General features: G+C 47.3%; 1 protein-coding gene across 1 annotated transcript in view; it reads left to right on the forward strand.

Moving 5' to 3' along the window:
* The window catches only part of LOC111156070 (glutamate ionotropic receptor NMDA type subunit 2A), a 368,159-nt gene that overhangs the window by 276,154 nt on the left and 67,493 nt on the right, over window positions 1-24,512 (forward strand). Inside the window, exons 5-7 of the mRNA XM_022516657.1 lie at window positions 15,836-16,041; window positions 21,494-21,662; window positions 21,771-21,924. Coding sequence (XP_022372365.1) covers window positions 15,836-16,041; window positions 21,494-21,662; window positions 21,771-21,924 — 529 coding nt within the window. The remainder of the gene's footprint in view (window positions 1-15,835; window positions 16,042-21,493; window positions 21,663-21,770; window positions 21,925-24,512) is intronic.

The following is a 24,512-nucleotide window of genomic DNA, read 5'->3' on the forward strand; positions in this document are numbered from 1 at the left end:
CCGAGCACCCCACTTTGACAACCCAGGAACTTCACGGGCAAGGAGAATGAAATGCTTTGCAGCTTAATTGATACCCTCAGGTCTTTTAACCTTATTTTAAAACTCTGCAGACACTGTCAATGAGGTTAACTTTGTTCAGGGCCAAGGTCCAAATGGAATTGGCTTTTTTGCATAACGCTGAGTGCGGAAATCCATCGGCTTCTGGCCTGTTCCATCCCCCAAGTCAGGGTTGATGCATTGAAGTCTCTTGCTTCCTTGGCCTGCAATTTAATTAGCTGGAACTTATCTCCTCTTACAAACTGTTACACACTCAGCCCAAAATGTTTGCCACTTTTCAAGGTTTTCATTTAAAAAAAAAAAAAAAGTTGCCCAAGAGTAAAAGGAGGCATCCCATCTGTATTCACACCCAGCCTTGGTGTAATTTTCAGGCTGGTAAGAATGAAGAGGGAGTTGATAATCCCAAGCCAGGAGCCGTCCCCCCAGGTATCAGCCCAGACCGGAGCACGCCTCTCCTGACTACATCCTAACGTTTCCTGGCAGTTCTGCCAAGGAAGCACGAGCTGCAAAACATCCTTCAGGTAAACACTCAAGGAAGAGCTCTTTACTCGGCCACATCACAAATGGCATTTCATTTCTCTTGCAAGTAGAAAGCACACTGATCTCTGAAATTTACCCAGAAAAAGTACATTGGAAGGTCAGAAGGGAAGCTGTGAGCCTATTTCTAAATTGTCTTTGCGAAGGTGTTGAAAATGGCAGTGATTATCCCTAGGACGGTGATAGAGGACTGACCTGAGCTCAGGTTCTCGTTCAGCGTGATGTGCGCCGCCGCCCCCCCTGCCCCCACCGCCGCCCACGTTCTGTGATTGCCCCCCTCTTCGCACCTCTTCCTAAGCTGCTTTTGCAGACCAGCATCCACTCGGGTTTTCTTCTCCAAGGCAGCAGCCCTACAAGGATTTCAACCCAGTTTACGTTGCGGTTTTGATTCCAACACATGCAGCAACGTAAACGGAGGCCGGCCTTGAGGGTCAGCATCTCAAGTCCACCGTGGTACAAAGAGAAGATCGACTCCTCCCTTCTACAGCCCCTTATGTAACACTTGGAGATTACCACAGAGGCCAAGAAAAGTCTAATCAGCTGTTAGAGCCTTAATTACATTCCTCTTGGTTGAAATCCCCAAATTACCTAATTGTCACTCAGTTCACATTTGAGCGGTTGATTTTTTTTTTCCCCTGATCTATTATTATTCTAATCGCCTTTTGGATGTCGATGTTGGTAGCGGTGGAATTCAGCGTCCAGCCGGCAAGGGCTGACTGCTGTTCGGCCTTTCCCCGGGAGGAATCCGGGGTCTTTAGAAGAATCAGGTCACGGATAAACTGAGGAAGTAAAACAGGCCTACGGAAGAGACCCGCGAGACTGCCTCCCCTGACTGCTCTCTTCCCTCCTCTACCTCCGTGTCCCAGCTCCCCAGGACATGACTCTTCCTGCAGCACGGTCTTTCTGATTGATCCATGGAATATTACCTCAACAGAGCAATGCACTCCTGTTTATTCTAGTATTTTCTGAAGCAGAGATGATGGCAGCCTTGGGAACAGGGCAGGTGCTGGCAGAGGTCCCAGGCTCTGAAGTCACAGTCGAGAGGCACCCGATCACTATTCGGTGTTTGTTTTTTTTTTTAATATATTTTTTGATGATTTTATTTATTTGAGACAGAGATAGCAAGAGAGAGCATGAGCAGGAAGAAGCAGGCTCCCCGCTGAGCGGGGATCCTGATAGGGGCTCAAGCCCAGGACCCCGGGATTGTTGACCTGAGCCGAAGACAGACGCTTTGCCAACTGAGCCAGCCAGGCGCCCCGATCACTGTTGGATCTTGGGCAAGTCATGTGAGCTCCCCGTTTCTCAGCTGGTCACATGAGGCCAATGAGGGACTCTTCCTTACAGAGTTGTCAGGGTAAGACAAGAAAAGGCAGATTGGGGTGATCACTGTGGCTCAAGAAATGTGGTTCTTACAGTTACTAATTACTTAATAATTGTCACTGCGGCCTGGGGAGGACCGATGGGTCTATCCCCAGAGCATGTTCAAAAACTTAATCATTGTGAGTGAGCTCTTTTTTATGCTTTGCTGAATTTTCACATTTCTGCTATTGTATCACCCCATAGTGGAGCCAGAGAAGACAAAGGAAACACGATTAAGTGTTGAGCTAATTATCAGGACACATCACTTCTGAGAGCACACAAAAAAATTAAAAATAAACCAAAGAAATAGAACTTCTCTCCATCCCTGGGGACCTGGCATCACAAGGACTCTGCAGGACTGGGGATTGGAAGTGAACTTCTGAAGGCGATGGTGGCTCATTGTTCCAGAGACTTTCACTTTTAAATTTGTGATTGAACAAGGCTTGAGCTCTTTTCCTGTTGGCTGAAGCTGAGGAGGAGAATATGGAAGCTGATATGCGGGTTCGTGGAAATAGCGGCGATCAGAACTCCTCTCCATGAATTACCAGATCAGTGCTGGGTTCCAAGACAGTTGACGCTACCATCCATAAAGGTATTAGATTATCCTGAGAGCAGTTATTATGGGAGGGGGAAAAGAAAAAAAACAACAACTGCTCCAATATGAGCTGTGTAACAATTAGGCAATTCTGAGATTTCAACTGAGAGGAATTTAATTAAGGCTCTAATAGCTGATTAAACTTATTTTAGATCTGCTGGCAATTGCCACTGGTTACATAAGCAACTCGAGAAGAACGATTTCAGTCTTTTACTTACGCTGTATTTAATCCCACTGGAGGCCAGAGGTATGATCCTTTCGGTGCTTCCCGAAATGTGGTCCTCGACCACCTAGAGCAGAATGACAGAGGATCCCGGTTGAAAAGTCAGATTCCCAGGCCTCATCCCAGACCTACTGATGTGGACATTCCAAAGATCTAGAAGTCTACATTCCTGACCAGCCCCTGAGGAGAGGTTCTCATGCACACCAGAGTTTCACTATCCTACCGGCTTGGATACCTGCATTTAAGACCAGACATTCAAAAGAAGCAGACGCTGTACCTCGTTATTGAAAGGCAGCTCTTGTTTTCGTTCTGCCGATGGCCACCGGAGGACGCGTGGCCTCGAAGACAGAGTGGGTTTGCCCCAGACTGCCCTTCAGCAGTATTTTCTAGAAGCTTGTTAGCATACACCGTGCAGGAGAAAGCTGGTCTCAGCATGACCCCTGGTTTCAGCCGACGCTAGCTGCCTTGGACAAACCTCGAATCCGGTCTTGGTTTAAAACAACAGTCACTGGGCTCAACTGAGAACTGCTCCGGGTAGAGCACCTTTCGACTTCCTCTCAGGCCACGGGCGTGACTCTGGCATCCTTGTTGTGATTTCCAGATCAGTCAAGTTCAGATCCGCTTTTGGTTTCAAGCAGCTACCCCAAGACACAGAATTACTTGCCTATAAGGCTGCCCCCCACTTGCTTTTGCATTAGATCTGCATCTAGAGGCAAGAAGGGATGCTAATCGGTGATGCTGTTTACGCTAAATACGGACATTAAATCATTTTAAATTCCCTTCACGGCCATTTATCTCATGTCCTTTGGAAGACTTGATATTTCAGGTGGAGAGAAATTGGCCTCCTGTTTGTTTTGTTTTTCTCCTTAAATTCATCTTCCTGAAGAGTTAATTACTCATATTTTCTCCAGCTTGGGAGTAAATCATTGCTTATTATCTGGAGTGAAATGCACTCTGATGTTTCGCACACGCCAAGTGTTTGTTTTAAGGCCTGTTTGCCCCTTGGTTATGAAATGAGCTAAGCGGGGCCGCACAGCCAGAGCACAGGCCGCATGAACTCTGCTCCCATTGTCAGTTTTAATAAATCTCCTCTCTGATTTTTAATTTTGCAATCCCTATTGTCTTGTCTCCAAGGAGAGGAGAGGAGTAAACAGGCTCCTCTCCGCTTTTCACTTGGAATTCTAAGTGAAAAAGGGAGGGTGTGTGGCAGTCCAAACCAGCTTCCATTCAACAAATATGTATTGAGCTGAGTGGTGGGTGAGCTGGTTCCGTGCCGCGGCTGCTGGGAGGTCACGTGGTTGTGGAAACCGGGCCGCCGGTCCCTACGCCCGTAGAGTCCTACAGGCCGTCTCTAAGTTCTCTCGATGGTACCGCACGCAGATCTCAAGTTCATGTCGGCCTCACCAGCGCGGGCCGGTGTCCCGCTCACACAGCCGAACGCGCTCCCAGCCCATCGCTCTGCCTCCTAAATCTATTAGCCTCAAACCCTTTCTCTGTACCGCGTCGGGAAGAAGCCTTCTAATACATCAGGCTGATTTTATCCTTCCCCTGATGAAAAGGACTCCGAAATCCCTGCACTTCGGTTGCCCTAAGGATAAAGATGGAACCCCTTAACAAGCCACACACCAGCTCTGCTGGTCCGGCTCAGAGTCGGAAGTCACATGCCGTGGAAAGCATCTTTTGGTCCCCTTCCAGAGCCGGAAGCTCTCTCGCGCGCAGCATCCTGTGCTCACTCCCGGCATGGCCATTATCCCTTTATTGCTACTGAGCTTTGACTTCTCTTCTCCAGCTGGAGTGGAAATGCTGAGGCTAGGGGCCAGCCCCGCGCCGTTCATGCCTGCAGTCTCCGCGTATCCTGTCGTGCCTGCAACAGTGTAAAGCACCAGATGCACGGACTGAGCCCTGAAGGAACAAGGGAGACAAGTCGCGGGCAGGAGAGAAGGTTCTAGAAGCACAGAGCATGCAGAAACGCATTCCGCCTGGAGAGTTGGGCTGCATGGAGGAAGTGGCATTTGAGCTGGATCTGGAAAGCGGGGGTGGGATTTCAGTTTGTGGAGGTGACAAGGAGAGGGGTTTCGGGTAGAAGGAGCAGTGCAGGCGAAGGCAGGGAAATGGGTGTCGACCGCAATGTATTTGGTGAGAAGTGAGAAGTGTATGCAACTGTGTGGCTTAGTGTGGTGGGTGTGTAGAGGCGTGAGTGTGTGTGCAAGGTCTGTGTAGCTGTGTAGTTGTTCCTGTGTGTGTGTGTGTGTAGAGGTGTGGGTTTGTTTTGAGGTTTACATATAAATATTTAGGTATAATATATATCTGTACGTATATACATAGATGAGTATCTGGGAGTGTGTGTGTGTACGTGTTAGGTGTGTACATGTGTGTGAGAGTGTGCATAGGGCATCTGAGAGAGAGAGCAAGACTGACCGAAAGCAGAGAGCAGAGAATATGGTGAGATCCACTGGTTAGTGTAGGGCCGATCCCTGTTAAGGGGAGTCTACACGATTCTGGAAGGATCTGAGTAAGGGTTGATGTATGACTTGGGCGTTTTGATGTGTTCTAAGGGGTGCCTTAGGAGACCAGTTACGAGGCGAATTTAGTTGTCTCTGGTAAGCATGTCGTGTACAGATCAAATAAAATCAAGCACATCTCTTGGAAAAGCGAGCACAAACACCTGTTAACCTAATTTTTCCCAGCTGCTTGTGGCCTCTGTGAGGTCTCTCTGAATTTACCCAGACCTGAAGGGGTGAATGTTAACTTAGGACAGTTGCTGGAGATGAAATTATCTCTGTTCTGAGAAAATAGTGGTTGAACATTTTGATAACTAATCGCTGTCCTTTCACAAAACATTTTCCAGGAGCTGAAGAGCAATTAGCTTTCTAAAGGCACTGTATTTAAATTTTTTTAATAAAAATGGATAAAAAAATCATTACAAAGTTAATTTTCCCTTTTTATAGTTCTTTTCACAGAATCGCTTTTCTCCATCAGAGGTCAATTATAATTTTTTTTTTTTTTTTTGTCCTCGAAACCCCTATTTTTGCTGGAAATCACTCAAAGGTTTATCACCAAAATGCAGTTTATTTTGAAGGTAAAGATTTCTTTTCCTCCTCCCACACAGCCCATTTGGGTGAGTTTGGGACTGTTTTAATTATTAAAAAAATTCATGATAGACATAAAAATCATCTGCCTGCACCTAATTATTGTGTATGGAGTATTTATAAGAATTAAAATCGTGCTAGGGCGCCTGGGTCGCTTAGTGGGTTAAGCCTCTGCCTCCAGCTCGGGTCATGATCTCCGGGTCCTGGGATCGAGCCCCGCATCGGGCTCTCTGCTCAGCAGGGAGCCTGCTTCCTTTCCACTCTCTCTGCCTACTTGTGATCTCTGTCTGTCAAATAAATTTAAAAAAAAATTAAAATCGTGCTAAGAATAGTGCCTAATACATACCAAGTACCCACTGAATGTCAACTTTTGTTGTTGTGAGAGCACAAGCAATGCCATTCACATTTCACTGCTGACCTGTTACTGAACTTTGCAGTCTTTCTGTGAGAGGTTCTTCTGCCACGACTACCCTGTGCTAATCATCCCGGTCAGAGTCCTGTGGGAAACTCCCACTGGCTCAGCCTAAGTCGCGTGCACACTCCTGAGCCAGTCACTGTGGCTCAGGGGCCAAATGCACGGATGTGCCACATAAGGGCCACGTGCCTGTTCTTGACCTTGGAGCCTGGGATCTCTCCAAAGGCAAACCAACATGCTGTCACCAAAAACATGGGACACTGACGATGGGCCCACACGCGGCAGAAGGCTGTCACGGAACCCTAAGAGGGAAAATGTGGAGAAGGTGGTGACTTGTGGCCAGAAGCACTGATGAGGGGAAAACAAACGAAAACAACTCAGCTTTGTATCAAGAAATGCTTTTGTGAAAAAAAGAACAAAGAAATGCTTTTATAGAGTTAAAACATGAAGTGATATGAACTCCCCTCTATTTATTTTTTAAGATGTATTTATTTGAGAGAGGGAACGGGGAAGAGGGGCAGAAGGAGAGAAAGAGGGGCAGACTCCCCACTGTGCGCAGAGCCTGACGCGGGGCTCCATCTCATGACCCCAAGATCATGACCTGACGTAAAGCCAAGAGTCCTCCACACAACTGAGTGCCCCACCCGGGCGCCCCAATGTGAACTCCCCTTGCAAAGCTTTTTTTTTCTTTTCATTTCTTTTTTTTTTTTTTTTTTTTCATTGATCTAAACCACAACAAAACAACAACGTACAGCACCTCCCCCAGTGCTGGGCCTTCCTCCTTGCATTTTTCCTAGAGTAACTGATTTAATCGTCTCAGCAAAACTAAGAGTTCCACGACTGTCCTCGTCCCCTTTTTCTGATGATGCCCTCAAAGCAGAAAGACAGCAAAGCAATACAGCTGACCCTCAAACAGAGTTAGGAGCACGCTTCCCCCGTCTCCATCCTGCACAGTGGAAAATCCACATAAAACTTTTTGATTCTCCAGAAACTTAACTACTAATGGCCTCCCCCTAAGCAAAACCCTTACGGAGGACATAAACAGCTGATTAACACGTACCGTGTCTGCCCTTTGTATCACGTACTGAAGGAAGCCAGAGAAAAGAAAACGTGTTATTTCTTCTTTGAAAGTTTGATAGAATTCCCCAGGGAATCCGTCAGGTCCTGGGCTCTTGTTTTTTGGGAGGTTTTTGATCACTGCTTCAATCTCGTTACTAGATGTCGGTCTATTTAGGTTGTCGATTTCTTCCTGGTTCAATTTTGGGAGTTTACAGGTTTCCAGGAATGCATCCATTTCCTCTAGGTTGCTTAGCTTATTGGCATATAACTGTTGATAATAACTTCTGATGATTGTTTCTACTTCCTTGGTGTTAGTTGGTTTCACTTATTTGCGGAGCATAACAAATAGCATGAAGGACATGGGGAGTTAGGAGAAGGCATTTGGGGGAAATTGGAAGGGGAGGTGAACAATGAGAGACTATGGACTCTGAAAAACAATCTGAAGGGTTTGAAGAGGTGGGGGTGTGGGAGGTTGGGGGAACCAGGTGGTGGGTATTAGAGAGGGCACGGACTGCATGGAGCACTGGGTGTGGTACAAAAACAATGAATACTGTTATGCTGAAAATAAATAAAATTAAAAAAAATTTTGCTTAAAAAAAAAAAAGAAAACGTGATGAGGAAAATCACAAGGAAGAGAAAACGCGTTTATGGTACTGTGCTGTCTTGACCGAAGAGCAGCCACGTATTACAGGACCCGCACAGCTCAGATCCCCGTGGTTCCGGGGTCCACTGTCTGTCCAAGTGGCATAGCTGGGATCTGAAGCCAGGATGCCCGAGTTCACACTCTGGGCCACTCCACTACTCTGTCTCTCCGAGACTACATATGCTTTTTAAAAAAAATTTCCCTCTTTTGAATTTAGAAAAAAATCTAACCTTTGTCTTTTAGAATAGTTTTAGAGGGGCGCCTGGGTGGCTCAGTTGTTAAGAGTCTGCCTTTGGCTCGGGTCATGATCCTGGGGTCCTGGGATCGAGTCCTGCATCAGGATCTCTGCTCAGCGGGGAGTCTGCTTCTCCTTCTGAAGCTCCCTCTGCTTGTGTTCCCTCTCTCCCTTGCTGACAAATAACATCTGTAAAAAAATTCTTTTTCAGATGTTATTTTTTCTTTATTTGAGAGAGAGCATGAGAGGGGAGAAGGTCAGAGGGAGAAGCAGACTCCCCGCTGAGCAGGGAGCCCGATGTGGGACTCAATCCCTGGACTCCGGGATCATGACCTGAGCCGAAGGCAGTCGCTTAACCAACTGAGTCACCCAGGTGCCCTAAAAAAATCTTTTTAAAAAATAGAATAGTTTTAGATTTACAGACGGATTGCGAAGGCAATACAGCAAGTTCTCCTACCCCTCCCCCTCTGATTAGCTTCTCCGAGTACTACGCCTGGCATTAATGTGGTGTTTGTCCCATTCCGGGAGCTGGTATTGATACATGGTTGTTAACCGACGTCCGCGCTTTATTCACACCTCCCTGGTTTTTATCTAGTGTCTTTTTCCTGTGCCACCCTATTTTCTCATCTAGGACGCCCCACTACATTTAATCACAAGGTCTCCTCAGGCTCCTCTTGGCTGTGACAGTTTCCCGGCCTTTCCTTATATTCTGATGACCTTCCCCGTTTTGAGGAGTTTCAGTCAGCTCTTTTCTAGGATGCCCCTAAATTGGAATATTTGTGATATTTTTCTTATGATCAGACAAGGTTATGTGTTTCGGGAGGAAGACCACACAGTGTCATCACATTATATCAAGGGGACGTACTATCAATATGACCTGTCCCTCCTGGCATTGACCTTAGTCATCTGGTTCCGGTGGTGTTTGACAGATTTCTGCATTATCAAAGTTTTCTCTCTCTCTCTCTTTTTTTTTTTTTTTGCCCCAGCAAAAACTTCTAGTTGCATTTCCTCATTGATTTAAAAGCAAGTGCTGGGTTCAGATCCTGATTGTCCTACTGTCAAGCGATGGGGACTGAACAAGCTACTTAAACCTCATGCCTCAGTCCCCTCATCTCTGAAATGGGGTAATAGTAGTGTAATATCTTACTTACCAGTCTGTTTTTAGAATTACACAAATAAATATTTAAAGCTCCCAGAAGAGTGAAAACAAAGACTTATTTTTTCTTTATTTTAGAGAGTGAGAGAGAGAGAGAGCATGAGTGGGAGGGGCAGTGGGAGAGGGAGAGAGAAGCCCAAACACCCTGTGCGCTAAGTGCAGAGACCAACATGGGGCTCGATCTCACAACCCTGAGATCATGACCTGAGCCAAAATCAAGAGTCAGGCACTCAACCAAGTACACCACCCAGGCACCCCCAGAAAGACATATTTTTGTCATCATCTGTAATCCTTACAAGAAGTCTGTAAGGTGGAGAATCTTACTTAACCTTTAAAATATGAAGAAACCAAATTTCATAGAGGAAGGTAGAGATTAAGCCATGCTCTGCATTTTCACTGACCAAGTTTATATTCTTCCTTTGACTTTTGCATTATGATCTGAGCAGGACACCTCATCTTTCTGAGCCTCAGTTTACCCCAAGCAATAAGGATAGCCCTCATTCCCCACCTCCTGGAGTTGCTTGGAGAATCGAGTCGGGTAATGCATGATAAAGTCTCAGTACCGGAAACACACAGGAAAGCACCTGAGAAATGTCCACGATTGACTTTGGCATCATTGTTACCCCATTTGTTAGCTGAGTTACCCCAGCTAAGGCCTGGCCAAGTCAGGATTTGAACCCTGGCCCCTGTGTATAGAATGAACAAGAGTCAGCTTTGTGGGAAGCTTCAGCTCTGAGCGCCACTGGCTTCCGTGCAGCAGAGAACTCCCAACCAAGAAGGCTCTGGCGACCTCATTCTTTCTTCTTGGTCTTCCAGCTTGGTTCTCAGAACCGTCCTGTCTTCTTCAGAGCTGGGCATGTCATCTCCCTGGCCTCTGCTGGCACAAGGCCTCCTTCCTGAATTAAACATCAAATTGTGAGCTGTGCTGCCTTCATTGACCCCTTGCTAATGATCCATTTGTTATCCTGATCCCAGTAAGGAGCGAGCTGAGAAGGCGACTTTCCTTTCACTTTGCCTAGAACCTTGGGTCTCAGAGACCTTAGAGATCATCTGGTCTACCCGCACACCCCATCTCTGTTGCAGCTGAGGAGACTGAGACCCATGGAAGTCAAAGGTCAAGGGCGTGTTGTCATGGGAACTCAGCCAGTGCTTCTGCTGCAGAGGCTCACCGTTTTCCCAAAGAGAGGCTTAACAGATGTTGAATTAATGGTAATAGTGCCTGATATGGAGAACTTGCTGTGGGCCAGGAACTGACCTTCAGAAAGATCATGTGACTTGCACAAAGTCACCCGACCAAGGGCATTGGTGAGATTTGAACCTGTCTGACTCCGAAACTCAAGATATTGATGATTCTGAAATATTTTCCCTCTGTAACCTGTGAGGGAGAGAAGAGAGGGGTCCTGTAGGGATGAGGCTGATCCTTGGAAAATGAATGAATCAGTACGTGCCCATAATCCAACACACACGCTCAAGTGCACCTTCCCGTCCCAGTCACGTGGAGATCTAACCGGAAATTTAGCAAGGCCTCCTGGTACTCCCTTTTCCTTTGGAGTGCCAGAAATAGGGCCATGTGTGTAACAGAGACAGGAACACTTCACTTGCTCTGATGCCGTGAAAACTTACCCCCAGGAGGACGTGTGGTGCAGCCTCGGAACGCACTAACTTCTCTGGGGCAGGTGGAACCTGCTGCTCTAGTGTTACAGACTCTGCCCCATGGGGTGTGCCCGATTTTGGAGGGGACTGGGGGCCAGAAGAAGGTCTCGTTTAAAGAATAGCAGGACAGGGGCACCTGGGTGTCTCAGTGGGTTAAGCCTCTGCCTTCGGCTCAGGTCATGATCTCAGGATCCTGGGATCAAGCCCCGCATCAGGCTACCTGTTCTGCAGGGAGCCTGCTTCCCCCCTCTCTCTCTCTGCCTGCCTCTCTGTCCACTTGTGATCTCTCTCTCTGTCAAATAAATAAAATCTTTAAAAAAAAAAGAAAGAATAGCAGGACAGTCACCATCAGCTCAAAATGGGAGCAGGGAGGGAGAGATTGATGGCTACTGTCCTCAGAGGGCCCAAGGTTCTTCTGTCTTGGATGTGACCTTTAGAGAAAGGCACAGGGAGCATTCGTAGTCTGTGTCCATTTAGGTCCTAGGGACACTAAGGCAAGCAAGCAGAGATGGTGTGACACGTTTCTTCTCACTTCGTGGTTTATTCCACTGACACTTGCCATCTTCTTGAGTGCTTCAGAGTGGCTGGAGCCCCTTTTAAATTTAAATTGATTGGCATGGGCCTGATGGTCTTGGCTCCATCTGGAAAATAGGATGTAGTCACTCTCGAAGGCTCTGCGTCGAGGGGCCTGAAGTCAAAGTGAAAGTAAAGCACGAGCGAGGGAGAGAATACGGGCTTTGTTACTTCAGTATTGTGCTTGGGGCGCAAAATCCCACAGCTGAGGCCGATACGGACACATCGATCAGTCTGCTAGTATTTTCCAACTCATGGACGTTTTTAGAAATTCAGGTCTCGTGTTCCTTCATTCCATCAATAACTGTCCATGAAGTCCCTCCTTGCGCCAGGCCCTGAGTTAGAAGCTGGGGAACCTCACACCCAATCAGTGTCTGTAGGAAATCCCTCCTAGGCAGGGGAATCCTAATCTAATCAGAGAAACACATAGCTTGTTGAGATGTAATGTTATTAAGCAAATAGAGATTAGATATTTAAATCGAATTAAGGATTTATGAATGAAATGTGGCCGTGTCTGGGAGTTCCTGCAATGTGGTATAGGAGATGTGGGTGGCAAATAAATGAAACAAGGTTGGCCATGAGGTAGTAATTACTGCAGCGAGATAATGGGAACATGGAGATTCATTACACTGTCCCACTTTTGTAGGAGTTTAAAATTTTCCATCAAGAAAGAGAAGCAAAGATGCACTGAGGGAGCACGGAGCTTCCTCCTTTGGGCAGGTTACATGTGGACATATATCCGTGGTCACTTCCATCCAGCCTTTCCCTCCTGGCCAACAGACTGGATGAACTCCTAGGGTAAACCTCAGCTCCTTAAGAGGACCTGCAAGGCTCTGCGTCATCGAGCCCCTGCCTACGTGAGGTTTTCTCCCTCCCCTTCACCCCCCCAGCCCCCCACCTACTCATCTTGGGGTTTCCGATCTCCACTCAAGTGCCACCCCCTCAGGGAAGCCCTCTGTGATTTCTCCCCCACCCCCACCATCTGTTCTCTTAGACCCATTTTTTTCTTTCTTCCGCCCAGTTTGTATGATGTGTTTTTGTGTGATTATTGGACTCATGTCTATCTTCCCATTTAGTGTAAAAATTCCGTGCAAGGGAAAACTTAATTGCGTGTTCTCGAGTCTCCTCGGTGCCTAGTGCCGGGCTTGACAGCTAGTGGTCCACCCGTAAAAACTTAGGGAGTGATTGAATCTTTTTTTTTTGAAGATTTTATTTATTTATTTGACAGAGAAAGATCATAGGTGGGCAGAGAGGCAGGCAGAGGGAGAGGGAGAAGCAGGCTCCCTGCTCGAGCCCAATGCAGAGCTTGATCCCAGGACCCTGGGATCCTGACCTGAGCCGAAGGCAGCGGCTTAACCGGCTGAGCCATGCAGGTGTCCCAAGGAGCGAGTGAATCTTTGTTCATTCTGTCTACAAGCACTGGACTGACTCAGTTAGAATCCCTCGTGGAAGTGCACATAGGAGGGGAAAGTCTCTTTTCCCCATGTGGTACGGAGAATCCTGGAGTCGGGATCTGGGGACTTGAGGAGCCTATCAGGGCAGCCCAGCAGACTCAGGGGAGTCATTGGGAGCTTTGATGATGCCGGCAGCATTGACAAAGCAGCTTTGGCTGTTCAAGTTTTTCCGCCCACCGCTTGCTTCCAACCCTCCTTGCTGGACCTGCGGGTGCTTACTTAGAGATGGGAAGGGAAACAGTAACTTAGGGGAGACTTGGGATGTTAATACACTCTAGGAACTCAGACACCTTCGCTGCCTCTCTCCCCGGGAGTCAGTCTTGCATGGGAACCTTTGCCTGACTTCATGGTGTAGGGTATAGTGATGTGGCCAATAACATCACCAAAGGTTCTGCTGGCTAAATGGTCTTTGCCTTGATTGCTGTTTCCTGGGACTCCCCTGGGGCTCCCCCGGGGCTGTCTGTGTGAGGGAGGAAGGGTCTCGGAGCTCTGACGTGGTTACCGCAGATCACTTAATAGAAGCAGCTTTGGGTTCACACAGCCCTGTGGTATGGCTCTGGTTCCACGGCTTCCCAGCTATGTCTGGACAGGTTCTATGTCTCTGTGCTTCCGTTCTCTGAACTGCAAAGTTGGAAGAAGAACCCTTACCCTGTGGGATTTGTGGGGGTCAGAGTCACGGGTGGTATCAGTACATTCCCCGACAACACAGGAGAGCTCATAACCGACACTGTGAATAATTACAGCATCGAAGAGCTATGGTGGACAGGTGCAGAGTTCCGTACTGCTAGGGAAAGGAGGCATGCCCTTGCAGATTAGGTGGTCTTTGAGCTAAGTCCTAAATGCAGACTACAACAATAATAAAATAATGGCAGCTACCACGCACGTGACATGCTAAGTTCTGTGCTCGATGCTACATAGGCATTTTGGCTCATCGGAAACTTACTACAGTCCTTGAGGTCATGTCCCGTAGCTATCAGCATTTTGCAGATAGAGAACATAAAACGCAAGAGGTTCAGTGACTTTCCCGAGGCCACTCAGCTAAATGGATGAAGCCGGGATGAGCCCTTAGCTCTGTGTGACTCCAAAAGCCATTCTCTTACCCGCTGAACTACCCGGCCCCTCTTGAAGGTGTGGCTTTTCCGAGAGAAGTGGAAAGAAAAGGAATGGAGGGAACATGTCCCGAAAGGAAAAGCATGGCCATCTTTTTTTTTTTTTTTCTAGTTGCATATTTATTTCCATTAGTCTAGTCTTTGTCCCGCAGCAGACTGACGGTTCCGAGAAGACAAGCATCATTCAGTTTTATCCACCATCGCTCCCAGGCTGGTGGCTACACACGGTTGGTGTTTAAGAAATCCGTGTGGAGTGAATGAGGAATTTGACGGGTTCAGCATTCTCCCTGGCCTGTGTTACACATCACAGCAGTGGTAGACGAACCTATTTGTTGGACCAAATTCTCCTACAGCCCTTCCTGTCTTACAAAGGAAGGGATCGGCGATGCTGGACAGTTCTGTAATTGGCTACATGCAATGTTTCCCTATAAGCAGCGAACGTTTTCCAGGATGGTCTAGGAGAGCACCATCTGCCTTTTCTCCTGCCACCCCGTCACCCCTTTGGGTGTCCGGGGTGTCCGAATTCTCTTTATGGGCCTGAAATTCATTTCTGGCGACACTCACATTACAGGAGGGGTGGTGAGTGGGTCACGTCAACACAGACAAGCCGGGACTTGGCACTTAGCTTTTTGGACGAGGTGCTTCCTTGAGGTTGGTATTACCAATAAAGCGCTGACCTGTGATGTCAAGCAATTGTGCACGGGAGCAGGAGGAGGGAGGAAGCGCGGTGCCGGGAGCAGCTTTCTCCCAGAGCAGTATACGAATAGTGCCAATACGCTGTCAAATAAAATTAAGGTTCAAAACATACAGCCTTCAATTTGATTTTGCTAACATGCCGACTGCTGCTCAGAGGGAAGAGATCGATTCTATTTTGACAGGTCTTGGTGCACGCTAAGCGTTCCAAGTCTCTGCTTCGGGCCAGATTAATAACAGTTCACCTTAATTTGCAACTTAAATAGAACCATATCTGGGCTTGAAATGATGCTCCTGATTTCCTCTCCTGTGCGTCCCTCTCATGCTGACTCTCCCGTCAGTCCTCCTGCCTCGTCTTCCACATCATCTTCCTCTCTTCAAACTCCTTCCCTTAGCATCTTTTAAAAATTTCTCCTTCTCTTGTCTCTCTCCTACACTTTAAAAGTATGGAATCCATCCTACGTGCTGGGCACGGTGCGGGTCGCTGTTCCCAGACTGTCTTACTTAATTTGCCACGACATCCTTACGAAGTAGGTGGAGTTGTGCTGTTTACAGAGGAGAAAACAGACGTTCCCAATGGTCCAGAGTTTGCCCGGTTTGTATAGCTACTGAATGGCACAGGTGGGGGTCCCAGCCTAGACTTCTCTGATTCTAAAAGTGCACGCTGCTCTTGCGACGTCAGTGGCCCCAAACTCTGGCAGAACATTAAGATCACCTGGGGAGCTCTCCCCCCTCATCGTGTAGGCACCATCGCCATATTAATTAGCGGGGGACAAGCCAGGGTGTGGGGGCTGCCCAGTCCTCTGTTCTCCCTTTAGCCCTATCTTTTTTAACATGTACACAGAAGCATATGTGGAGGTAGGTCACAGAAAAGCCCTCAAGATGGGTAGAGTTCATGCCTCGGACCTCGCTCAGGTAAGGAGTCGCCTTTCTAGAAGTCAGTGTTGCAAAAAAGCACAGGTGTGCCTTTGTCTCTCTGATGCAGGTGGGCAAGTGGGAGAACCAGACCCTGAGCCTGCGGCACGCCGTGTGGCCAAGGTACAAGTCCTTCTCAGACTGTGAGCCGGACGACAACCATCTGAGCATCGTCACCCTGGAGGAGGCCCCCTTTGTCATCGTGGAGGACATAGACCCGTTGACCGAGACGTGCGTGAGGAACACCGTGCCGTGCCGGAAGTTTGTCCGAATCAAGTGAGTCCGGGGGTGGTGTCTCTTGAATGCGCCCGGTCCTTTAAAGCCAGCACGTGTCCTCGGCAACGGCACCCGTGGTACCGTAATAAAATGTCATATAAAGTAGGCTATTCTGATACTAGATTATAATCTATAATATTAGATTTTTTTTTAAGAGGTAATAACTGGAAGTATGCCAGGTGGTTTACACTCATTTAATTCCAGCAACAGCAATAGGAGGTAAGTGGTTTGGGTCCCTTTAGATATTTGTACTGAGTTATGGGGAGATTCAGAAACACGCTCAGAGCTGTGAGACGAGCTGGGACTCAGATGCTCATCCAGCTCCCTCCACCACCATATTCTTAGTCTTTCCTTAAAAATATATATATATATATATTTCTATTTTTCTGACTGCTCCCTCTTCCAAACTGCACATCTCCTCCCTCCCATCTTTATTATATATCCCAGATACACACTCTGGAAACACTCTGGAAACTTCTCTCCGGGGGGGCGGGGGGCGGCATGGTACACCTTCTGTAGGACTCTCTGATGTGATTGGCATGGACCTGACCTTCTGGGTCTCCTAGTTTACCGACAGCAAGCCAGCATCCCATCCGTGCCATTTCCTTTTTTTTTTTTTAAATTAACGACCGAAGTAAGAACTGCCAATTTTTGTGAGAGCTTCTGGTGGAGTTTGTCCCTAACCTATCAGCCTTCTGGGAGAGCATAAAGCTTTGTGACCAGGTCCAAGGCCCTGACTCTAGTCTTTCTAGTGCGAACAGAAAGGAAAGCACGCCCTCGTGGGGATTTTCGCGAAGGGAAAAGGCCTACCACTGGAGTACTTTTGTCAGTATTTTCCGAGCCCCTCCTTTCATCTGGATAATTCTCCCTGGTCCTTTCAGTCCCTCCCCAAGTTGGCTTTGCCATCCCTCCTTCCGCAGAACCCTGGGTGTGTCTCTGTGCCTTAGTCTGTTCAGGCCACTGTGACAAGTCACCGCAGACAGTGTGGCTTAAAAAAGAGAGACACTTACTTCTCACGGTTCTGAGGGCCGGGAGCCCACCAGCCGGGTGTCTGGAGTGCAGACGGCCGTGTTCTCTTGGCGTCAGACGTGGTGGAGAGCAGACAGAAAGGAGGCAAGCTCTCCTGTCTCATTCTAAGGGCACGCGCCCCATTCCTGAGGGCTTTACCTCCCAAGGGCCCGACCTCCTAATGCCATCGCCCTGGGGTTTAGGGTTTTAACACACGACTTTGAAGGAACTCAAACGTTCAGCGCCCACTGCTCGATTTCTCTGTCGCCTGTTTCTATGGATTACAGTTTGTCTTTGCCCCTGGAGTGGGAGCTGCCAAAATATTGGAAACGTGGCTTACTAGTCTTTGTATGCCGGTGATAAGCACAGAACGGGACCCCCCAGTGTTGATAATGCTTAAATGTATGAGTGAACAGGTACCTGTCCTCCCACATCCCAGATTCCAACGGAAGTCGTTATGCAAGATGCAGATCCCCGGAGCCCAGTGCTTGAGATAAAGATCATTTTTTAAAAATATGATTGCAAAATGGATTATGAAGGTACATTGTAGATTGGAGAAAGCTCCCCCCCCTTTTTTTAAATCAATGAGGAGTCTCATTGGAGTTGAAATTTTGAATAGATTAGTCAATGAATACATACACAGGAAGCACAGTTCATGTGTAAGGCTCAGTGCAGGGCACGGAGGCTACATCAGCAAACAGAGAAGACGAGAGACGGGGGTCTTGTCATATAGAGCGCACACAGTTACAAAACAGCTCAGCCACTAAAAGATCAAGACAGCTCCATGTTACGATAAACCTTGTAAAGGGTAAGAATAAGGTGGTGTGAGGCGAGAGTCACTTGAGGTGCGTGGGGCTTCTTCAGCTCATACAGGTGACATGTGAGATGATACAAAAAAGGACAATGAACATGTGAAGAACAGGGGGAGAGGCTTCTGGGTGGAGGGAACAGCGGGTGCAAAGGCCCTGAGGTAGGAAAGAGACTGACAGGTGTGAGAAACAGAAGGAAGCCCAGGGTGGTGCTGGAGAGTGATGCGCTGGGTGGGAGACGGAAGGGGTAAATGCGGGAAAGTTGTCCAACCAGAGTTAGATTTGGGTGGGTGGTCTTTGAGCACAGCTTGGTCAGATGAAGAGAGCAGGGCGGTTGGCACACAGCGAGGACCCTGACCTCAGTCAGGGCACCTCCTTTATGACAATGGTGCCTTTCTTGTTTTGATGGGGCCATCAAGTAGAGCCTACTCAATCATGGGAGCTTTAAATCTTTAACATCAGAAGCCTTGGAGCTGACAACAGTAGGTCCACGAGTCCTGAGCCACATTTGTATGGAGAAAATAACCAACCCCACCCCCCCCAATAAATTACTCTCTTTAAAAGAATTACGTTTTTTAGTAGAGACTATAAACAGATCAACAGGTTCAAATTCACATTTTTGGTTCCTGTGGGAGGTGGTGGTTTGTAGCTTCCTTCTCTCACTTGGCCACGGGACAAGGTTACTGCACATCTAGGCGATATCAAAGTCTTTGAAAGCCATAGGCAATTGCTGGAACCCATTCATCTCAGTACTAACACAGATCAGATCGATTGCATTTCCTAAAGGTGATACCGTTGAGGCAGGCTGATTGGTTCTAAGAAGGATTCTGGTAGGTAACATGGCTCTATTTTTCTTGGTGACGTTCTCCCAGGGAAAACGTTTTCTCTCACTTCTGGTGAATGGTGGGGTCTTTAGGACACACATCAGTCTTCTAAAAACATAGGTAACAGGAAATGAGCTGGGGAATCAAGCATTTCTTTTCATCTGTTAGTTGGGTCTTAAGGCATGAAGAGAAAATCGAGAAAAAATGATCTGGCTTGTTACATCGGGGGAAAATGGCCATCCTGTCGATTAATTCCCCAAACTGTCAGATGGTCGGTAAGAAGAGAGGAAATGTATTTTTAAGCACTTAATGTGAGAAGTGCTGTAGCTACTTTATTTTATTTAATCTCCCCAACTATCTTGCAAGGTAAGCACCAGCCTTCTTAATTTGCAAGGGAGCACGCTAAGGCTTGTTAGTGAAGAAACTGGTCTGTGTCTTCCTGATGGTGAGGCGCAGACCTGGGACCTCTCAGCGGCTCTGTCCGACCTCCACAGCCATGATCCCATCCACTGGCCACACTGGGAAACTGGAGAGCTGGGGAGCTGGATTTCTTATTAGATCCCTTTCTTCACATAGGCTTTTATGGGTCACTTTTCTTTTGGGTGATGGTGGGGAACGGGAAAAGATTGCATTGGGCGCCATTTCTCAGATGTCTTTGTGGTCAAATCACACCCCCCTGTGCCCATACACCAGGGCTGTGATTAGAACTCATGAAAGTTTTCAGTTACAAACCGGTCTGTGTTTCCGTAATCCCCGGGAGAAATTCATCTGTCGCATCTGCTGCATGCTTTTCATCCCATGGTCCCAGGGTATAATTCCATGTCTTGCACACAGTAGGTAATGTGAAAATGTATTAATGACTGCTGCATCTAGACATAGACCTGAATCTAGATGTACGCCTACTATTAGGAGACTAGGGGAGGTACTTACTTCATTAGCTGGCTAAGATTCTCAGTGAGGCCAAAGATTACCCTTGTGCACCTGTGACCCCGAATCTTAAGCTTGGGGTGTTTGTAACTGCTATCCAGGCTCTCCCCGGAATCCAGACCAGGAGAAGGAAGACCCTTTGACAGAAGAAGGGAGGGAGCAGAGGACAAAGGAGACAGAGATAGGAAGAGGTTGAGAGGAGGCATTGATGTGTGGCCCGTGGTGGCCAGGAAAAAAAAAAAAAAAAGAATTGGCTCTTCCACATTTTTCAATGAGCCCCAGATAGATACTGAGAAGGAAATTGTATTTGGACATGCCATTGATTTAATGCACTTTGGACACATTTCTGTCATGTTCATGGCATTTTGCAACCCCCTACCATTACTCGAAGTCACACTGTCAAATCTCCCCGTGTCCCTGGGCTGAGACAGACGTCAGTGGTGCTTGGGTGTGGGTGGGTGGGTGGGTGTGTGTGTGTGTGTGTGTGTGTGTGTGTGTGTGTGTGTGTATCTAATTATATGTGTAGTATATACTCACTGCAGTTAATTTGTGGGGGGAAGAAAACCTAAAACCACGAAAAAGAGAAGTTATTTTTCACCATTCAAAAATAGCTACGCTTCCTATTTCATTGTTTTTCTGTCCAGATATTTCATAAGCTCATCTGTTTTTATCTAGCTGGGACTGTTCTGTATGGAACACTGTGTAACCTACTTTTTTCCCTGTGATATGGAAATGGAAGTATTTTCCTATTGTGAAGTTGCATCTCCATAAGCATCACTTAGTGCTTACGTAACAGTTGGGTGCGTGGATGGCCCCGCCGTGGGATGTCCAGAGCACGTATCTCGTGACACTCGTGACTCAGGGAGCTGAGCTCATGTGGACCAGCTGGGCCACCACCCGGAGAGGTCTTGATCTTCCGACAGGAATTGTCCAAGTAGCAGCTGTTAGTTGGGAAGACACTCTTTCTTTCCTTTTTGAAGGCACTTTATAGTGCCTTTAAAATTTTATATTTTTGTATAGTCCTTTGATTTGTATAGTCCTTTGAATATGACTTGGCCAGGTGAATAAAGTAAGAGCAGGGTGGCTGGCACAAAGCCACCTTTGTCACCTTGGTAGTTGATGACAGCTTTTAAGAGGCCAGTACCCTCCCTATTTTAATAGGGCTTTTTCCTGATCAAGAACATTACTGTTTCAAAGTGTCAGCTTTTATACTTCCTGCGATGTAGGGAGGGAGGGAAAGTGTTAGGAGGGAGCCCTCATTTGACAGATGACTCCATCAAGATACAGTAAGTTCATGGACTCAGACACGAGGTGGATCCCCGTCTTCTGGTTCTCAGTCACGGTTTCCTCAGGAAGCAAAGTGCATTTCCTAAGGAAGACACCTTTATTTGTTCTCTTTGGTTGCAAACCTCTATCTGCAGTGGTAGGATAAAGCAAAACCCTCCTTCAGCTGAGAATTTCACGTCATCTGTCTCTCTTCCATTTTCTGATAAGCTTTTATAGTTCAGCTCAGATCATGTGCCAGAACTTTCTAAAGGGGCTGTAGGTATCATAAACATAAAGATAAGAGGTGGTATAATGGAGAAACCGTTACTGTTAACTAAGAGAAATGCCATGGAGTTTATTTCAACAATTATCCTGAAGCATTGTACATGGCACAAATAATCACTCAATAAAAGTTAGCCGTTGTGGTTACTGTCCCATGAGAACACTTAGTCCTTTTGCCGACATAAACTACTGCCTGTCCTTGAAAAAGCCCTTCCCTCCTGTTGAGCCTCAGTTTCCCGCATGGAAAACGGTGGAAACATCTTAGGTCATGATGGTAAGCAGATCTCCCCGTGCTCATATTCTACGGTCTCGGGTTTTTTTTTTTTTCTCCTACAGCAATTCAACCAATGAGGGCATGAATGTTAAAAAATGCTGCAAGGGCTTCTGCATCGATATCCTGAAGAAGCTTTCCCGCACTGTGAAGTTCACCTATGACCTTTACCTGGTGACTAATGGGAAGCATGGCAAGAAAGTCAACAATGTGTGGAACGGGATGATTGGGGAAGTAAGTGGCCTTCCTCCCGTGGGCTCTAATCTGGACTCCGCGCCTGCGGTGCTCGGGGGTGGTGGGAAGGGCAAGTAAAGGGTCTGTGCTACTTTGCCTTGCGTGCAGGTGGTCTACCAACGGGCGGTCATGGCGGTCGGCTCGCTCACCATCAACGAGGAGCGCTCGGAAGTGGTGGACTTCTCCGTGCCCTTTGTGGAGACGGGGATCAGTGTCATGGTTTCAAGAAGCAACGGCACTGTCTCACCTTCTGCTTTTCTAGGTAGGTGGACACCAAGGTCACTGCTGTTTTCCTAACAGGGAACTAGAAGCATTTGTCTTGTTTGCCGGAAGGATGGAACCAGGCAGGACCTTGGTCAGTTCCTTGCAATGACATCACTGCATTCCAGAGCCTGTCCTATTTGAATGATCTCAATTCTGTACCCCCACACCCCCAGCCAACCCCATTAACATCTTTTGTTTATCTCGGATTCGGAATGATCCTGAACACACAATCGCATATTCACATATTGGTCCCGATTGTACAGAATGGAGATTAGCACATACACGTCTCAGAGCCTGGAAAACATTTAAAAAAATAAGCCTGCCTGTCCACAGTTAATTTAAATCAGCCCATAAGCCTTTATTCCGCGTCCTCATTCCCATCGTCCATCCCTCACTGGCATGACAGCCGTTTATTTACTGGATTTGAGGGTGAAATGACGATGACCGCACCGTGATTTATACCAGCACTCGGATAAACAAAATGCAAGTACTCTGGAGAGCATACACTGATGGAAAATTAACGGAATCATATTTTAAATGTGACTATCCTTCCAGCGGACTGGTTTGTAAGGGAGAAAAATTCCTTGCTCTCCTTTTAACTATTTTCATAAATACATGTTTTGACATAAAAATTTTTTTTTTTAAAGCGAGGTAGAGCTCTACTTTTTTATCATCCTGTTTCCTTTAGTACTGTATGCATAGTTGCCTGGCCAGAGAGGGAGAAACCGCGTGGGACGCAGCCATGCATGATTTATTTTTTCTTTAAAGGAAAGTCTGATATGGAGTATCAGGTTATCACCAACAGCTTTTGAGAGCAGCTGCCTTGAAGATCGTGGGATTCCCGTTCCCTTCTCCTTGGCGCCCCCGTATCCGTGGGTTTGTCCCAGATTTGGGAAGGCTGAGGCCAACCCCTAAAGCAAACTGCACGAGAGAGGGGAAACAGATCAGAGTCAACCAGATTTCTTACACGTTTCCGGACACACGCGCAGCTGCTGGAGAGCTCGCACTTGCAGCCCAGAGACAGTCTGTGGCCAGCGGCTCCCGGCCAGTGGTCTTCTTTCCCCACCATCTTCACTGGTCCATCGTGGGGCCCTCCAGGGAAGCTGTCCCTGCTTCCTTCTCTTGAGCGGAAGGCTGACGGCAAGGATTTTGGATTCCGCCTCACTCGCGGAGACGCCTGGATTTGCTGTTTGCATTTTTTTATAACGCACTGAAGCGGTTGAAATCCTTACCTCTGCCCAGATTTCACGTTGCACCCCCGCTTCCGTTCTCAACAGAAACACGTCTTTGTCGGATATGGATAATGACCCGTATCTCAGTTAGGGAGCCTCAGGACACCAGGCAAAATGCTACCGACTGACCCGGACAACTCAGGCGGAGTCTTAGCAGTGATTGGGTGGTGTGAGTGAGCCTGTCCTTATCACGGTTTCCCACTCCCTAGGACGCCCTTTAACAGGGCTCTTTGGCCCTGGAGGTTAAGAAGAGGTTGGAAGAAGTGAGTTCATGGAAAGAATGAGGAAAGATCTGTTTTCTTTTCCTTCTTCTTCTTCTTTCCTCTCCTCTCCTCTCTTTTCTTTTGTTTTTAAGAGAGAGGGAGTGCATGGGAGCAGGAGGAGGGGCAGAGGGAGAGAGACATTCCCGCCCTCAGCGACTGAGCCAGCCAGGAGCCCCATGAGATCTGTTTCCTTTTTTTTTTTTTTTTAAGATTTTATTTATTTGACAGAAACACAGCCAGAGAGGGAACACAAGCAGAGGGAATGGGAGAAGGAGAAGCAGGCTTCCCGCGGAGCAGGACTCGAACCCAGGACCCTGGGATCATGACCTGAACCGAAGGCAGACGCTTAACAGCTGAGCCACCCAGGCGCCCCTAGAGATCTGTTTCTTTTCACAAGTTGTTGCCATATCTCCATAGTGAGCTAGAGAAAACTTTTCTTCCCAATTCAATCGGGGGGGGGGGGGGGAGTACCATCAGCTGGCTTGGCTCATTAAAAAATGGGTTGCTGATATCGAATTTGGCCTCAACCCAGTTTCCCCTGGATTTTTATCTTACCTGCATTCGTAGGACATTTCCATTAAAAAGTCAGGTAGTTTTGCTAAGTTAAGCCTCCTTTCCACCCTTACTCTTCCTACCGTATCTTTAAAAATAAAATAAAGATATATTGTAGCCAGAGGAAACTATTTTCAAAGCTGTTTTAACATCAGTAGCCTTCATAGTTTTTCAACTCACTAAATTACATCCCTATTGGATTGTGTGCCCCCTTATTTACGGTCATTATCGGCAGGTTTTGAAAGTCATAATGAATCATGCTAACCTACATTTTTCCATTCACTGGCTCAGTCATCTGGAAGGGCCCAAACATTCAAAATCTGATTGCATTACTCTTCAGTATTTCCTGTCCTCTCTCCACAAACTCCATTAGCTCCCACTGGAAACACTAGCAGGTAATGCCTCTTGAGTTTTTGTGTAAAAATGTAACCGGTGGCTCTTCAAGGACAGAGGTGGCGTCTCTTGTGATATTGCCATTCAGTTACTTCCAAAGACTTGCCAAGCAGATGGGGTCATTCGATCCAAAGAAATGCTGACCC

The sequence above is a fragment of the Enhydra lutris genome, unplaced genomic scaffold (genome assembly GCF_002288905.1).
Source record: "Enhydra lutris kenyoni isolate GAN:26980312 unplaced genomic scaffold, ASM228890v2 scaffoldscaffold45, whole genome shotgun sequence".
Lineage (NCBI taxonomy): Eukaryota > Metazoa > Chordata > Mammalia > Carnivora > Mustelidae > Enhydra > Enhydra lutris.